A 19,587-nucleotide genomic window follows, 5' to 3' on the forward strand; every position below is an offset into this window, starting at 1 on the left:
AATATAGGAATGGCATCATCTTTCCTCCAAACCACAGGTACCATACCAGATTAAAGAGAGTCTGAGAATATCAGAAACAGATGCTATGCCAATTTACCAATTAAACTCCTTGCATTTGTAACCATACATTTAATGCTTGGACCAGTGTGAGAATTTTGCCTATACAGCTTATTTGTCCTCCCTGCCATTATCAGTACCCCCAAGCACTACCTCATTTAACCTGTCTACTACAGAATTACTCACTGCACCCCCCCCCCACGCCTAGTTTAAAATCTCCTCCAACTCTCTAGCCATTTTCTCCCACAAAGTAGCTGCACCAACATTGAGGTGCAGCCCATCCCTGGCAAAGATCCTGTAGCCAATTGAAAAAACAGCCCAGTTCTCCAGAAACCCAAAGCTTCCTCGCTGCACCAATCTCTCAGGCACGCTTTAATCTCTCTAAGCTCCCGCTGCCTTCTTAATGTTGCTGGTGGAAAGAAAATTACCTATTACCATGTGGCTTGTGAGTGACAACAGACCTTTGACCATTACTGGTCTTCATGCTGAGCCCCACCTTCCACCTTCCACCTTCCATGCCCCCCAGAGGAGTCAGCCCACAGTTTAGGAACAACAGGTATAGGAGATATGTTACCATCTTTCTTTTAAACCCCTAGGCAAAGAAGTAGAATGTTGTCCAGAGCCCTTAGAGAAGTTCAAATCAAAATGGATGAGGACTAGCTAGAGTTAGATCCTATGTTCAGAAGCTCTAAGAATACAAGTCGTTGGTGGCTTATTTGTTTTCAACTTTGAAGGCTGAATTGGGTCATTAACTGTTAAACAACTCCGGGTATCCATCTGGGTAATTTTACAACATACTGGATAACTAACATGGTAAACAAAGGCACATCCTTTATTGTGAAGGTCAGTGTAACCTGTGATTTGCCCAGAGTAGCCATAAAGGGTTTATTTGGCAACCAAGTAACATTACAGTATTGCACACTCTTATTCCGTTTTATTTATTATATAATAAATATAATATGGCACTACAGCACTTACAGAGGTGCCTGCATTTCTGCTGTTGTTCTTCTCTTCCTCTTCCCACTGAGATAAATTGTATGATGGGTCAGGAAATCTCAACTGAATTATGTCATAGTTAGTACAAATCTATGTATTTTGCAAAAAAATGTAAAAAATCCAGCTCAGCATATTGGGTTTTTAGCGCCTGTTTGATATTATGAAAAGATGAGGAGGGAAGAGGTAGTGAGAGACAGGGGTAGTCAAACAGTTTTAAAGGGGAAGTATGTCCAATTGGGTTTTTCAAATGAATAGGGCTAGCTCAAGAAGATTTCCCAATTTCTCATTCTTAGGGGATTCTTTAAATTAGTTTTAGTTTATTTACCATACTTTGTGTGAATGTGGTGGGGACCTTGAAGGAAATGCAAACCCTCAAAACAAATTTATATAAAATTCTCAGAGTGCTCTTCTGAGCACTTTTGCAAATTACATGAACTATTTTCATCTAGTTATTATGATTTTAGTTTTTATGCTGCTAATATAATGAATTTAAAACAAATGCACCACCTGCTATTCGCCTTGCTACTTAAAATTAAGGTTGTAGCGGAGGTAAATTAAATTAGTGAGGAAAGAGGAGGTCATCTGGTATTTCTCTGGTTAGCTAAGGAGAGCAACAGCACAAGATTTTGCTGGCTAACTTAATTGTTTTCTGACTTTAAAGGACCAGTGATACCAATTTTTCACATTGACCATATGCCTATTTTAGCATTTTTGCCATACAGAAATGTTAATGGCATAAGTAGAGTTTAAATAAATAACATTTCCATATATTGATAGGGCTTAGCTTGTCTCGTGACAAACTTCCGGTAAGCTTCCACCCCCTGCCTCTCCCTGTACAATCTTGGCTAAATCCAAACAGAGCAGGAGATAAGAAGGCCTCCATCGCCCATCCATCTCCTGAAACCGACATGAAAAAAACAATGAATCACTTTTAAAGCAGGCTCCTCACACCCTAGAAAAATAAACTTCCGTTTTCAACCGGAACTAGTGATGGTCGAAATAATTCGCCAGGCATGGATTTGCCAAGTGACCAAAAATTGGCACCCACATAAAAGAAAATTGTTGCAGACGCAACAATTTCTTTTTGACGCGCAAAATTCTCGCTGATTTTTTGCTGTTTGAAATGATTCACACGTTTTCTGGTGAAGTGGGAGAGATTTGCCACATCGCCATATAGAGGTGGTGGTATCAGCGCCGGATTCGCGTTCCGGGCGCCCCAAGGCCGCCCCCCTTGATCACTCCTCCTCCTCCCCTGCGCAAACATTTAAACTCCCATATGGAGCAGTGGGGAGAAGTCTCCATTGCTCCGTATGGGGGCAAAATTTAAAAATTTAGTTTCCACCCTAGGCCCGGGTCTTTGCGGCCTCTCCACAAATCTGGGCCTGGATGGTATAAGAGACTATGGGGCCGCATAAAACGCATAGTTTTATGCGTTAAAAAGTGTTCTTTAAGTACCGATTCATCAAAGTCATTTCACATACGTTACTAGTCATATCGCATGGGCAAAAATCTCAAATATCACAAAGCATTATTTCCATCGTATTGTGATAATTATCTAATAGAAATAATAACGCATAATTCACAGACATATTTTAAGCGTGGCAATGAATCAAAAAACAATGAATAAAAAAAAGAATGGGACTCTCTACAACATACTAAAAGTTAATTTAAAGGTGAACAAACCCTTTTAAATCATAGACATATAAATAAAGGCTAATAAACTAAAATAATTTGAGAATGGTCTCTTTTTTGGAGTAACAGGGAGCAAGGTGTAGACAGAGCAACCAGGGCTCTCATTGGAGCATTAATCTGGTCCTAAGAAGCTGGGGAAGAGTTTTAACCCTTTATTATATGTTGGTGCATACTGATAGTGGCACATCCTCCTTAAACGGAATCTAGAGACTTGCAAATAAATATGTGCAAAATCCAGAATCTCAAACTGCAGCGCATCACTTGCAGAATATTATTCTTGTCCTAGTTTTTTGCCCTAATAATTTGTATGCATTGGGCTCAGTGGCCCCCCTAGAGATTAGAGCAGTGATATGTTTCAAGTTTCCCTTGACAGATACACAGAGATACATTTCTATTCTTAGAAACCTGTAATAGCCCCAACATTGAATTTCTTTTGACAACTTTCTCCTGGAGCATATCTGGTTCTTAAGGGAATTATTACAGGTAATCTTTTTCTGCACATTCCTACATATGTATGAATAAAGATAATAAACAGAGTTATAGCCACTAAAGGAGAACTAAATCTTTAAAATGAATATGACTTGAAATGCCATATTTTATATACTGACCTATCTGACCTATCCTAAAGGTTCAGCATCTCAATGGTAGTAATATTTCCTTAAAACTTGTGCACAGGAGCCCAAGCTGTTACCTTCTGGAGCACTAAAACATTATTTTGCCTAGTCCTGCGCTTAAAGGAACAGTAACACCAAAAAATGAAAGTGTATAAAAATAATTAATATATTATGTACTATTGCCCTGCACTGGTAAAAGTTGTGTGTTTGCTTCATAAACACTACTACAGCTTATATAAATACCCTGCTGTGTAGCCATGGGTGCAGCCATTTAAATTGAAAAAAGGAGAAAAGGCACAGGTTACTAAGCAGATAACAGATAAGTAGCATAGATTCCCTTTGTATTCTACACAGTTTATCTGTTATCTTCTTATGTAACCTGTGCCTTTTCTCCTTTTTTCAATTTAAATGGCTGCCCCCATGGCTACACAACAGCTATTTCTATTAACTACAGTAGTCTTTCTGAAGCAAACACACAACTTTTACCAGTGCAGGGCAACAGTACATTATATTTTAATTATTTTAAAACATTTTTATTTTTCAATGTTACTGTACCTGGTGCACTCTTACCTTCCAATTTGTGCCTGTATGTTACCCAACCACTTAGATTATAAGCTCTACGGGGCAGGGACCTCCTTCCTACTGTGTTTCATACCACATGGCACTATATAATATATACTATATATATATATATTTATTGATTTATTATATCACTTGTCCTCCCTGTGTGTAATTTTGTATTCTGTAAGATTGTACAGCGTTGCGTACCCTTGTGGCGCTTTATAAATAAAGTAATATATACATACATACATATTGTTAGGAGTGCCAGTGACATTTATATGTTATACATACTGTATATTGTGCATCGGTCCCTAAGCTCAGGTGAGTGACAGCAGCACAGATCATGTGCTGGGAATCAGCAGAAAAGAAGGTGGGGGAGCTACTAGGGACATCTTCATGGGCACAGATCTTCCCTGCTAAAGGGCATTGATGGCCTTGGGCGGATATGGAAGCTGAAAACACAACTGACAACATTTCTGTCCTACTTCTTTAGTTAAAATTTAGCTCTCCAAAGGAAACATAAATGTCCAATACCAGTTTTATCCAACCAATGGTGCTGGACTGTAATAAGTGCAACTATAGGGCCAAATATTAGACCAAGGAGTGTCCTTGGGTGCAGGTTATTTGCCATCAATAGAGACAATGTCTGCATTCATTTTTGACTGACTGCAACTGTGGCTGAGATGGTATACAAGCCCTAATTTTAATAATTACTTCTAGCAATCTGGTTGTTCCACATTCACCTGTCAGCCTCCCACCCCACTGGGCAGCCATACTGACAATGTAGGGGATGAAGTAATCATAAAGGACCCCCCCCCCCCCTATTTTACATGCTGTTCTTACCTCATGAATTCCAAAATGGGCATAGGAATCAAAGTAGTAATCCCTTGATGTCATCTCTTCTGGATTTAACAGTTTAGCCATTTTCCCTCTGCCAGGGCAGCTTGGTTGAATAGGGGTATGTATGACTTTTTGGATAGGCGGTGGAATAGGCTTCGGAACTACCACTGGCTGAACAGGTTGGGAGGGACCACCAAGAACCTACAAGAAAAAAATAAGGACTGATGTGAAAATTGCCACTGTGTCCCATGCCATACTTCCCAATATTTCTGAACTGAAAGGTGAACCATTAAAGGCCATGATGATGACCTATCTGACCTCAACCCAGTTAAAATAACACATCCAGCCATGCCCACTAATGCTTGAGTGTGCTACGTACAGTATGTATTACATATACTGCTATACAATATATGCTGCTATACAACAGTAAAAATATTGTTTTTTAGTGAACTTACTGGCAAGTCTGGATTATACAGTGCTCATTACAGCTAAATATAATGTCTTTCTTTGTAAATAAACATATTTACAAAGAAAGACATTATATTTAGCTGTAATGAGCACTGTATAATCCAGACTTGCCAGTAAGTTCACTAAAAAACAATATTTAGAGAAATGCATTAGCCCCAGACATGCCAGTAAAATCATTGCTGAAAATGGATTCAGAGAATTGCATTACTCGCCTACATGCCAGTAAGATCAATACAGATAGCAGATTTACAGCAGTAAATGAAACCCATACATGCCAGATCCTCCTATTTTCTTTGTCATCGTCTTTATTCTTTAACATTATGTCTATGAAGATTCTCATTCATTCAGGTCATGATATACAGTATCTAGTAGAATTAAGTCTAAAACAACTGGACTTTTCTGAGTTTTTCTTGAAAACGTATCACCACTCATCCAAATGGCTTCTTGGAAGAAGAAAATAGTCCAGTTGTTTTAGACTTAATTCTACTAGATACTTTATTCTTAAACCTTTTCAACTCTTTCCCCTATCTAATGTTTCCCAACATTCCCTTCCATTTTACATTCTGTGCTGTCATTCTCAGGTTCTAAACTCTAGTACTGCCCCCCCCCCATCCACCTTTTTTTTAAAAGCAAGCTTATGTAAAGTAAAGTTTATTGCAATACACTTAGCTGGGCAATAATGTAGTATCGTAATATTAGAGCTGTTTTTTTAATCTGACAGTCCAGAAAGTTATAACCGTGGTCTCAGTGCATGAATACAAAGAAGAACACTGTTTTTTTTGTTTTTTTTTTTGAACAAACACCCTTTCCTGCAGCTCTTCACTGTGTACTGATAGTGGTATAGAGATCTTTATGATTGGGATGGTATAGAGAGAGGCACAATGGTTAAAGAGTAAATATGTAAATATTGGGGTGCAGAGAGATGCAATAAACTTCCTTGTCATAGAAAGACAAACTGGGGCCCACAAGACTGCGGAGACTTATTCCCTCCCCACCAGAATTGACCCCTTTTGCCGACAATGCCTAACCAAGAAAAAAACACTATGACACCAGGGCTTTTCTTTATGTGGGTGGAGTTCGGCCACAGCTTTATTTCATAACATAGAACAAAACAGTCCTTGCCATGTAATACAACTTTTCCAAACATCGCAACAACGTTTTTTTTATTTAACTGTTTCAAACGAATGCCGGCCACTGCAAAGCAGTGGGCATGTGAAAAACCCTCAAAACACCACCAGAAAATAAATGGCCAAGGACTGTCCCCCGCCATTTGCTGTGACAAACCGAAATGTAAATTATACAAAAAAAAAACTTTTTTTTTTTTTTTTTTTGGAAAGCCTGCAAATAAAATTATTTAAAGCATGCAAATAACAGATTATGCCGACCAATGGGTGTAGCTATTTGCTCTTAAACAGGGAGGGAGGGAGGGAGATGCAGCTCCGTGCCTGCTGTGTGACCCCTGCAGAGAAAACTGTCAAGCAGAAGGGGAGGGGTGAGTAAAAGCTGCTTACTTTCCCGCCCAGTAAGCTGACCTCATTAACTCCTTGTTAGCTGGAGGGAAATCCTATGTAGCTCGGCTCCCCAGTCCCTCAGCGCTTTCTTTAGGCATTTCAGCGCTTTCCAGGACTTTTTACCAGTATCCCCAGGGGCGGGGCGGGCCGAGCCGACCGGGTGCCCTAGGCAACCCAATCGGCCACTTCGCCCTGCACCTGCGTGATGAGAAGCAATAGTTGCCCCTCCGTGTAATGACAAGCGGTGGGGGGCAATGAAAATGGAGCACAGACTAGGGGTAGGCAGGAGAGGCTCTCGCCTGGTGCCCCACAATCATTGCGCCCTAGGCAGCTGCCTCTTCTGCCTACCCCTAGTTCCAGCCCTGAGTATCCTGGTGGGCCAATCCAACCCCAAACACATACAAACAATGATTAACACCTACTATAAAATGTATATTTTTACTTTAAAGGAGAAGGAAAGGCTAGTAAAGAGTTAATCTCAAGCTGCAGGCATACCTTCAGTTGTCTCAATAGTGCCCTTAAGTCTCCCCATATTTCTCCTGTTCAGAAGATCAGAAGCCAAACAGGAAGAAAAAACGCTGAGCTGTGTAAAGAAAGTTCCCATGATGCCTCACTCCTGCACAGACACCCAGACCAAGTGAACATGCTCAGTTAGTTAGACTATGAGTCAGCTTCCTGCTGATTGGCTCAGATCCACATTCCTAAGGGGGGGAGTGAGTTCTTAGCATTCTTGAGGCAGGGGGGAGCAGGAGAGAGCAGAAAGCTGCGTGTCTGTGGCACAGGAATTACAGACACAAGAAATCTTTTTTTAGAGAAGTCAGTGCAGCATTTCTGTAAATGCTTATGGCTGTATTTACATAGACCTTTCTAATAAAGCTTACTTAGTTTTTACCTTTCTTTCTCCTTTAAATATACTCCCAGCAGGAGTTAATTTCATTCTGCTAGATGAAGAAAAGAATGTTCCATGAAAGTATTTGATTTCCCTGTATGATGCAGCTAATCCCCCCTAAAAAAAGTCGACAAAAGCAGTTACTAATAAAGATAATTTCCCCTTTAATTTCCAACATCATTCTAGCCTAATTCTAAGAACCATTTGAGGCAGAAAATAATCAAGTAAACAAATTGACAGAGAAGGAAGATGGGACACAGAGGGGATTAGGAAACAAACAAAGACACGGAACACAGGCAGTGCCGTGGGAATCCCACTAATATCATTTGGTGAAACAGAGGAAAGCAATCAGGGCAAACGGCACTAAAATCTGCTGCTGCCCATACGGAATTGCAAAAGCGAATCAGTCCCAAATTCAGATTGTGGCATGTGTGTGTGTGTGGGGGGGGGGGTTAATTGAAATGCACCAGGTGTTTCTACCAGAGAATAGAAATGTGGGTCACGTTCGTTGCCTTCTAAAAATAGTTCCTGCCGATTCTTCAGATATTTCTGCAGCCTGCACCAAGGCTTTGACTGATGGCCGTGACATATTGGTGGCACCGTATTGACAATGTAACCCTTTCATTTCCGTGCGCTGCACTAGAGCTGCAGCATCTGCTGAAAATGATGGAATCAGACTTTTTTTTTTTAATTCTTATTCAGATTTATGAAATCGAAGGGCTTGGGGCACATTAATAATGTCATTCAAAAAAAGAAAGGGAAAATTGATCTTTCTGGATGAAAATGCACCAGGAAATTTACAGAAATGGATTATTTAATTAGTTTTAACGTTTTCATTGGTAGTTTTTAAAACTAGAAAATTGGAAAATTGCTTCACTGATAATTACTGCTATGAGTTATTGTTCCTTTTGTATGTTCCCCCACATGTAATAAAAGGCACAAAGTTTGCCTAGGTGCAGTAGAGCACTGCAACCAATAAGATGCTTGCTTTAAAGCATGTGATTAGGAAATGTTGCCTACTGATTTGTTTCTATAGGTGAAAAGAATTGTTGTATACTTATGCAGGTATAGGAACCGTCATCCAGAACGCTCGGGACCAAGGGTATTCGGGATAAGAGGTCTTCCGTAATTTGTATCTCCATACCTTAGTCTACTAAAAAATCAATAAAACATTAATTAAACCCAATAGAATTGTTCTGCCCCCAATAAGGATTAATTATACCTTAGTTGGGATCAATTACAAGGTACTGTAATTGAGAAAAAGGAAATCAGTTTTAAAATTCTGTATTTGATTCTATGGGAGATAGGATTTCTGTAATTCGGAGCTTTCTGGATAATGGGTTTCTGGATAAGGGATCTGATACCTGTATTATATTATATTGTGCACCCCTTTATTTTTTTTCTCTCTGCTCAAAGCAAATAGTAGATGCTATCATTAAATAGTATTCATAAAGCAACAATTGTGTGTTATTTTTAATGCCTTAAATTCTGTTTGCCGATATCATACACTTGTCTGCTCAGTGGTGAAGGAGTTAAACACCTTAGGGTTGATTCACTAAAGGTCGATAAGTTTTATAGCACGTTTTTTTGTGTTAAAATTGACGTGAAAAAAATTTGTGCGCCGAAATAATACTACCGGTAACGCATAATTAACAAACACATGGACTTTGCAGTGGGATTTATTCAAGTCTGTGTTGGCCCTAGAGTGATGCAGCCGCCAGTTTGCAGGGAAATGGGCATTTTCATAAAAGTAGTTTTACGAAAGTAATGCCGTGTATGGCTAATATGGTGTGCGTTGTTTTGCACGCGGCGACTATTTGTGCGCGATGCATTGATTAGCGCGCGTTCCGTCAAATACCGCACGAAAATAGTCTTTGCGACTTAAATAACGCAAACAGCATCGCGTCTAAATTAACGCAAATACACTTTTAGTGAATTGTGCGTTAAAACACAAAAAATTAGACGCAATAAAAATTTTAACGCATGCTATAAATATCGCTCGTTTTAAAGCACTTTAGTGAATCAGCCCTCTTGTCTCAGATGTGCAAAGACTTTTGGGTGGTTGATGGAAGCTGGTAATCAACTTTGAAAAAGGAACTGAAATGTTCTGAAAGCTTGCTGTGATTATCATCCTAGTTAGCAATAAAGGTATCACCATTTTTGTTATGATTCATACAAAAAAAAACTACTCCAATACATCTTAGTATAAATCTTTTTGATATTAGTAAGGTAACTCTTGAAAGAATGCAAATAAGTAGATTTTCTGCCATTTAGCTAAAGGAACATATTTAACATATGAGAGGTCTGAGGGCAAACCATGGCAGAAGGGAAGGGGGCCAGTGTCTCGTGCCTATGGCAGCACCAGACCTAAGTATAGCCCTGCCCCACATGAAAGTGCTAGAGCACTAAAAGGAGCAAAATTGCATTTCTTAGTGTTCATTCAAGAAACACTTGGTCTGTGCTGACCACAGCACTCTGGACCAAGTGCTGGATTGGGGCTCTGCCACACAAAGTAGATTCTCAGCCTGCATAAAAACCCAAACCGAGAATTTTCCCTTAAGCTCCAAAAACCTTTGGAGCAGATAAAGGGTTAAACAATGCCAGAATTAGGGGTAGGCAGGACAGGCACGTCTCTAGGTTGCAATGGTGGGGGAGGGGCAGTAGGCAGTTACCTCTTCTGTTGCCTACCCCTAGTCTGGACCCTTGTGACTGTGCTTCTGGGGGGGTGAGGCGGAACGGCACTAGGGTTATATAGAACATATAGGTATATCTCATCAAAAATTCCTCTTTTGGCTTCCTGAATATAGAACTCTTCTATGAAATGCTCCAGCTCTGCACAGTTGGGGGGCCTAATTCTTATTACAGCTGCCTCTATTATAGTCTGGTCCAGAAACAAAGAAGCACTTTTGCTAGGCAGGGCAAAAGTAAGTGAAAGAGTAATTATGCCTGAGCCATAATAATTTTAGACTCAGAGAAATTATGACAAATGACCATTCAAAAACCTGAATAGCATCACTGAGACATTGCCTTTAGCAGAAGGTCAATTGCCTTCCCTTGGTCGGCTACAGTGCAGGGTAGTAATTAATCTATTGTTACACCTGTACATTCAAGCATCTAAAACACAAAGAAAAGTACAGCAGCTGGCGCAGGAATATTGAAGGCAAAAAAAACCCTGTCAATTTATCTTTTCATGCAATTTGTTTTCTTTATGTTTGGATATATATATTTTAAAGGTACATAAACTCACATATTTCATTCAAATGCAAACTAAAAACAGAAGAGTGTGTATATCTTGACCACCTGCCAAAAGGCATGAAGTAGAAAAATCTTCATGCCCTCCTTCGCATGAATCCTCAAAGAATACACCCAATTCAGTAAAATTTATATATATATAGTGTGCTAACACAGTTTAATTAAACAAATCTTTACCTAAAATAGGTATTGACCTGGGTGTGAATACCCCAGGTCCCTCGCCAAATATTTCAAATGTTAGTACACAAGCAGTGAAGATCACATAAATATACACACACTCACCGATGCCGAAATTTGGTTCGGGTGCTTGGAGCCCCGAACCCGTAGCTCAAGGGAGCAAACTCAAATCTCTGAAGCAAGCGGCTCGCAAAGCACCATGGTCAGCCAGAGAATGGATAAAACTCGAACTTTATTTACATTCTTAAAAACCCAGAACGCCTGACGCGTTTTGTGCGTGCCCGCACTTAATCATAGGCATACATTCTGAGACAGTAACATGGTATATAAAGCCTATCAATTAATGACATCACAATTTTTTTTTTTCTTTTTCCTCTTAACTTTATGTGTATAAAAATGAAACAGAACGAAATAAAGAAAGATAGACTAACATAACATATACAATTCTCTGGCAACATCACTTTGAGGGAACATAACAATTAATATCAAATATAGAATTTAAACCATGTGGTTGGCGCGGGCCCAATGTAAATATCCATTTTACTTCCCTCTGCAAAAGTTTCGTCCACAGATTCCCACCTCGTTCATCTGGAAACACCCTGTCAATAACCTGAATCTGCAGCAAAGCAACATTACTATTGCAACAGTCGATAAAGTGCCTAGAAACTGGACTATTGCTTTTTTTTGCAACGATATGTGCAATATGCTCCCGCATCCTATGTTTAAGTGAACGAATAGTACAGCCCACATACTGAAGGGAACAATTCATACAAGTCAACAAATAAACCACATGGTGTGTGTTGCAGTTAGCATAAAAGCGCATATTAAAAGAACACTTGGTCACAGTGCTTACAAAAGTAGTGGAACGCTTGACATATGTGCACGTAATGCATCTCCGCGCACCACAGGGATATGTCCCCTTAATATTAAGCCATGTGGCTTTAGCTTTCGCTGATTTCAGAACTGTTGGAGATAAATAATTGCCCAAAGTGGGGGCTCTACGTGAAACAAATTTACAACCATCCACTACCACAGGGGCTAACTGGGGGTCATTGAGGAGAACTGGTAACAAATTTTGAATAATCTTTTTGATTCTATAAAATTGTCTACTATATGTAGTCACAAAGATGGGAACATCCTTTTTGCCCTCCATTATAAAGGGTCCCCCCCGAACTCCACCGGCCATTTCCCCAGATCTTTTATGCAACAGAAGCTGCCTGTCCATATTAAGCGCTCTCTCAAAGGCTGGTGAAAGGTGTTTCATAGTGTAACCCCGACTAAGAAAACGATCCCTTAACTGACAGGATTGCTTAACGAAACTGGCCTCAGTACTGCAATTCCACCTTAATCGACAAAACTGTCCTAAGGGAATCCCTTTGAACAAATGTCCTGGATGACAAGAGTCAGCCCTCAAAAGGGAATTCCCCGCACAAGGCTTCCTATAGACATCAGTTTCAATAAACCCGCCGTGACACCTTAATTCAAGGTCCAAAAAAGTGATCCGAGTTTTACCAAACTCGCTTGTGAATTTTAAATTTAAATCATTCATATTCAAAAATTCCACAAATTGTGAAAAAGCAAAGTCAGTACCCCTCCATACAAAAAGGAGGTCATCCACAAACCTCCTATATAACACCACGTGCTGTAATAAAGGTGCCTCACCACCAAAGATGCGGGATTCCTCCCACCAACCCATGTACAGGTTGGCATAGGTGGGCGCAAATTTAGCACCCATTGAGGTCCCGCATCTCTGGAGGTAAAAGACACCCTCAAATTTAAAAAAATTGTGCGTCAATAAATATAAAATAGCATCCAAAATGAAATCCTTAAGAACGCTATCATATGAACTATAATTATCCAAGTGGTAAGAGATAGCCTGCAAACCTTTGTCATGGGGAATGCAGGAGTAAAGAGAAGTGACATCTATCGTGCCCCAAGAAAAAGCATTCTGCCACTCAAAATTACCTAAAATCTGCAAAATATGTTTTGTGTCACGAACATATGAAGTCAAACGTGACACTAAAGGCTGCAACAAAATGTCTATAAATTCAGATAGTCTTTCATTTAGGGACATAATCCCTGAAACTATAGGCCTGCCAATAGGTGGCCGCTCCTTCGCATGAAGACTAGGAATGACCCCTTTGTCCACAACCCACAGACCAAAATGTCCACGGGGAAAAGGTCTTTAGATCCCCTTTGCCCCAATGGTAGGGGGATCCCTTTTCCTTACCCTTCAGGTGAAGGTGGACCCTCAAAAGGGTCTCCAGTTTTGTGCACGCACTGCAGGTCGGGTTATTAAGGGGGAAGAAGCCTGATGGCCTGCACTATTGTGCAGACCCATAAGTGTCCATTGCACTAGATAACATCATTACAAATTCAAAAAGATCCTTATTAGAGAATCCTCTTGCACCTCTAATTAGGTTTATGCCGCAGTGTCAGTTATCTTGCTGGTATCTAACATAAGGAGATAACTGTGCCACTTTGGCTCGTGATTCTACACAAACATCAAAATTATTGATACAACAATGGGCTGACCTAGCCTCACTAAACCTGGCCTGAGGGTGCTAATCAATTTTTATACCACCATCTGGCCTGTCTCACTAATATCAGAGATGGGCATGGCAGGTACTAAACAGGCAAGGGATATGGGTGGATGAGAAGGCCATAGGAAAAGTTAGGCCCACCACTTTCCTGTGACTTGTGAAAGACAAGTGATATTTGGATTTGTTTTAGCAGACTCACTGTAAACACAACCCACTTACCCTGACCCAGGCTCACTGATCTACTCTGCTCATCCAAGTTCCCCCCACCTGAGTCTGCTCTAATTGCTGATTTCATAGGCTGACCCAATCACATCTGGAAGTTATGTTGTGTTAGACCAGAAGTGACATCACACAAGACTCCCTGCTCACACAGTCAGGACATTAGGGTTTGTCAACCTTAAACCCAACCCCTTTGCTGCAGGGGCGGGCCAAGCCAACCAGACGCCCTAGGCAACCTGCAATGGGTCATTGCCCCCACCACGTAATTGGCAAGCAGCGGGAGCAATAAGAAAGGAGCGCGGACTAGGGGTAGGCAGGAGAGGCTCCTGCCTGGTGCCCCCCAATGTTTGTGCCCTGGGCAGGTGCCCCTTCTGCCTACCCCTAGTTCCGGCCCTGATACAACACTCTACCCAGGTTATTGACTGAAAACGTTCTGTAGCAAGGATAACGACAAATTTACTTATGAAATATATTTAGTGCCTGCTAGTCGGTGCCCAAGGAGCCAGGCAGAAATCTTACTATTAGATCCACTTGAATCTATTCAGATTCTACATGTAAGCCACATAAAAGGTTAAAACCATCTTGTATATGTATAACAGTAGTGATGAGCGAATCTGTCCTGTTTCGCTACGCCATAAAATTTGCAAAACGACCGAGAAAATTTGCGAAACACATCTTTTTTGTCGTTGCGCTTTTTTGATGCGACCGCACCCTTTTTTGTCACTTCGCAAAACATTTCATCAATGGTGAAATGCGGAAATTCACTGCGAATCCATGCCTGGCGCAAAGGATTCGCTCATCACTATATAACAATAAAGATTCAAGCTTTCATGAAAAAGCCATCATACCTCTAATTTGATATTTTCCTTGAGCAGTGTACGGGCAGATAGAAGAGATTCTGATATCCCAGCAAGTTGCGTTCCCTTAGATCATTAATGATTCAGGCACAAATGTATGGAATCAAATAAGAGGAATGGGGAATTTCATGCTTGCTCAGCGGAACACTCTTGGCAGGCCCCAGCAGGAGACATAAAATTGCCATAAGCTCATTGGTTAAGGCCCTAATTTATCATATATCATTACATTGATGCATGGTGTATAGATTCCAATCTAATCTTGGCACATACACTCCCCGCTTTGTTTCACTGAGGTTAATTTCTCCAATGCAATTACTATATTGAATGCATTCGCTCCAGTGACAGAACCGAGCAGGGGAGGGTCCCACAGCAGGAAGTAATCCTGCCCTTCCTAAAACACTGTTGAACTGCTCAACCACAATTTACTACACATCCCAGCATTCTTTAATATTTTATCAAGGTTAATGAATGTGGGGAACTGTAGTCCAGCAACATCAGGGTTGTATCCTTAAAGGAATATTGCTCTATAAAACTTTCCCCCAGCTCTCCAGGGCCTGTGGCTGCCTTACAATGCAAAATAATCCTCCAATGAGAATGTCCGCTGATATAAATAAATATGGCTCCATGTCCTTTGTTCCTGCATTTGGAGTTGAAACCATTAAGCAAAGTTTTCCAGCACTGAACATGTATGTCCTTCCTCCCCATATTTGATTGGGATCACTGGAGTGTAATATAATGATCCCAATTATATAAAAATTTATCAAAAATAAAAAAAATAAAAAAGATTTTCTTGCTTATTTCACATTGTCATGGAGCAATTTCCTTTTTTTTAACATTTTTGGGAATTCATCATTTTATGGTGTGAATTTTTCTTAGGGGGTCCTAAGTGGTGCAGTTCAGGAGGGGGGGGGGCAAATTATTACAACAGTATGAAAATGAAACCTCAGCTCTTTTTCTTAAACATATGTAACCTCTATATCAGCTCAATAGCTGCCTTCCCAGACTAGTACCAGTAGAACATGGGCCAGAATGGGCCTTCGCTAAGTGGAAGAGGAAGGTGAGGGTGTCGTGCCACAGAAAAATAAAAACAGAGGTTCTTGCAAACAACCAAATAACAAGAGTTCATTGAACATCCACAGGATTTACTCACAATACAGCTTCTCTGAGGCCAGTGGAACAGGCAAAATCACATGCAGAGTGTAATACAGGCTGACACTCCCTTGAGGAGAGATTTGGCAGGAATCTCACTTCACCTCTGAAACACTCTATGGTGGCTTGGATCACCTCAGGGAATTATCTATCCTGATTATCTATACTGAATTATCTATCCTGATTATCTATCCTGATTATCTATCCTGAATTATCTGTCCAGTGGGATCCCTACATTAGAGGCAATATAGCCTGGGAGAGATACTTTCAAAACTACCAGTCCTATGTATGAGCTATTCAACTCAAGTACTCAACTCGCCTCATGGCAGCAGTACCTCTGCCACTATCTAATGCAGTGGTTCTCAACCTTCCTAATGCCGCAACTCTTTAATACAGTTCCTCATGTTGTGGTGACCCAACAAGCTGATCCAACTGGCAGCCCCCTGCCTCCCTCTGTGTGGCCCCCCACCTGTCTGGCTGTTGTGACTGTTTACCTTTGTGGAAGCTTTAAATGGTATCAGTACTGAGATTAACTGGCCCCCTGCATGTTTCACACCTCAGATTCAGGCTGTAAACCCCTGTATTGTTTAAACATGTAATCCCCTGTACTGTTCACACATTTTTATCCCTGCATTGTTCACACCTCAGGCTCAGACCGTAAGCACCCACATTGTTCACCTGTTCACACCTCAGACTGTAGAAACAGTGGCAGTATTGTGTGTATAGTGTATGCTGTCGATGTGCAATATTAAACTTTGTATGTTACCCCTGGGGCAGGGCTGTCCAACTGGAGGTCTGAGGTCTGTGTGGCCCTCCAAAGAATGTTATGCCCCCCCCAGTCTGCTCAGAGGCTCGATAGACTTCACAATATCATTTTAATTGAATTCCTCCAACATGCTGTATGTGATTTAATTGGTCCACTAAATTTAATAAATTGGACAGCACTGCATGGCACTGGTTCCCAAACTGTGGGGCTTACCACCCTAGGTGAGGCCATTTTGGGTGTAAGGCCTCTTTGCTCTCCTAAATACCCCTGCAAGCCCTGGTGGAAGGTCAGTTAAAATGATTGAATGAATTTACCCCTCAGATTTTGTTGAAGCTACTCATGAATAACTGACCCACTAATGCTTTACTGTATCTGTAACCTTTGTTTGAACAAAACATGGTCCTCCTAGGTAGGTTTGTCCTTCAAGGTGGGCTTGAACCATAACAAGTCTCACAACCACTGCTATAGGGTATAGGTACTAACTAACTATGAATTCTCAGCTGCACAACTGGATCAAAGCAATGCATCTGCCTTAGTACTAAGCAGACAAGAAGAGATTATTGCTCCAGACAGACTTTGGATCTGGAAAACAATGCAGTTTATATTAATAATGATTCAGTCTAAAACAAACAGGAAGATGCATATGAGTATATTCCAAAACAGACTGAACAAAACCCTCTAAAATATGTACTGATATGGTTTTTCCTAGAAAACACCTCCTGCCTCTTCCCATTGACTTGAATGGGAAATGCCTGATAGATCCACTTGTAATAAGTAAGTTCCCCTTTTTTATATTTGTTATTTTCTTTTTAACTTATTATGTCTGGAACAGACCTTCTCTAACAGATCTGGGAAATGTGTGATAAAAAGGCTCAAAGCCAAACAGAGTAGAGAAAGTGTTAGCAGATAACTGTGTCAAAAAGCTGTTTGTGTGCATATCCATAGCAAATGTGCAGATGGTCTCACTAATCATTAATGAGCTGTCAAACTGTTAGAAAAAGCAGGAGAATTTGCAAATAATCTACTGTAGGTAAAAAAAAATTGTCTTTAATTTATAATAAAATGGTCTCTTGAGGATGGATAATAAAAATAAAGGAAGAGACAAGTTCTACCTAATTACGATGATACTGTAATAAGGAGAGATGAATTTGCACTGATCAGTCCATTAGGAGATGATAGAGCATAAATTGGTACTTAATTCAAGAAACAGGGATTATTTAAAGGGAGCATGGGCCTTATGTAGCGGTATTGCTTCACCCAAGACTACAAGCGCTAGCATACCCCAGTCAAAGCAAGCTGGGAGCTAAAGCCCAGAGGTGGATTCTTAAAGAGGTCAAAGTTTGCAGGTTGTGTTTTTATGGAAATCCTTCTAGCACTCGGCTTACACAAGAATTCTCAAGAGTTCTTGAAAATCTACCATTAAAGTCTACGGGGGCTTTGTGCAAAGTGTTAAAAATGATCTCAGGCATCTTCAAATTCAAGAAAATTTAATGATACCCTAGAATTAAAGTTGTGCAACCCATTAAAAAAATAAACAGGTCTAAACCAGCCTTTCAAACTGTGAAGATGCCAGCCCACAATTCCCAAGGGGTACTTTAAGCAAAAATAGAAATAGGAGCGGAGCACCAGGTTGTTTCTCAGATAAAAATCTTCTTTATTGAAATCTTTAAAATCATAACAGAGAGCACAACTTAACGCGTTTCGTGGCAACATGCCACTTCCTCAGAAGCTGAGTTAGTGACCCAAATCACTCATATTTAAAGTGCACACCCAACACTCCCACTAATTAAATTACGAATTAACCCCATAAATGACCAAGTGATTAAAACCATACACACTTAGTGCAATAAAACTAATTGAGTTCTCATAGTTGGAGAATCTCACCACCCAAAAAAGGGGGAAAGAAAACAGAATAATAACATAAGGAATAACCATTAGGGGTACTTTGTCTGAATCCCCTCTAGAAAAACCTGTGAGTCTGTGATGGGGGGGCAGCGAAATGACTCAGATAAACAGAACTGAGAGATGCTGTCCACCAGCTGTCCAGTGAATTTGCACAGTTCTAATTGGAGAGAAAGGGCTAGCTAGGGGTTTGTGGGTCCTTAATGCTCCCCCTATCCTTGTGCCACGGATAGCTGATCATTGTTATGATAAAAACAAATCCCTATGGGCATCGTTTCTTGGGATGCTTTATATCCTCTTGAAAAAAATCACAATGTATTTAAGGAAAGAAGAAAAAACGAATAATGCATTCATACAACAAAAATCCCTGCTTTAGGAATATATATACTGTATATATACAATTTTTAAAAAAAAAAAAACAGTTTAAGAGGCCAGCAGTGGCCAACACATACCCTGACGAGGCTTCAGAAATAGAAGGTGATTCCGGCAGACTGGTGCTTACAGGCTTGTCAGACTTGCCATCCTAAATCACATCACTTTGCTTTTACCTACATGGCCAACGCAGGTCCAATGCCATTTAGAGAAGGACACACAAATCTAGTTTGTGTCACTGTTCATATATGTGGGTTTTGCCCATCAGGCTGTCAAAAGGTTATGTATATTTGGCATGGTACATAGTTGCCTTCAAGGAGTTGGCAGCCAAGGACTTAATAAATGAGTACAGACTGACTGATTTATAAATATAAAAGAAATATATAACCTACCTATATGTAAGGGGGATAATGGGGATAAACTGTAAATATTTCATAAAGGGACATAGCTCAACCACAGGATACCCAAAAGCTTTAGGAGTCTCAGCAATTCCATGTATTGCCAAGGGCTAAAGCTTACTGGGAACTGTAGCTTGGCAACTGAAGAATAGATTTACTATTAAATCTAATTTAAACCTTTCATAACTGTACTGTTCTACACAAATATTGCTGGACTACAACTCTCAGCATTTCCCAGATTTGATAGATTAAAGGAGAATGGAACATCAGCTCTGTCTTAAACTGATTCCCCCACTGTCTGCTCTCTTTGCTCTCTCTTTGCGC

The 19,587-nt window shown here is 40.3% G+C and overlaps 1 protein-coding gene across 1 annotated transcript in view; it reads right to left on the reverse strand.

The window, feature by feature from the left end:
* prmt8 (protein arginine methyltransferase 8) overlaps positions 1-19,587 on the reverse strand; it is a 71,065-nt gene that overhangs the window by 39,821 nt on the left and 11,657 nt on the right. Inside the window, exon 2 of the mRNA XM_002938693.5 lies at positions 4,764-4,961. Within this exon, the coding sequence (XP_002938739.2) occupies positions 4,764-4,961 (198 nt within the window). The remainder of the gene's footprint in view (positions 1-4,763; positions 4,962-19,587) is intronic.

The sequence above is a fragment of the Xenopus tropicalis genome, chromosome 3 (genome assembly GCF_000004195.4).
Source record: "Xenopus tropicalis strain Nigerian chromosome 3, UCB_Xtro_10.0, whole genome shotgun sequence".
Taxonomy (NCBI): domain Eukaryota; kingdom Metazoa; phylum Chordata; class Amphibia; order Anura; family Pipidae; genus Xenopus; species Xenopus tropicalis.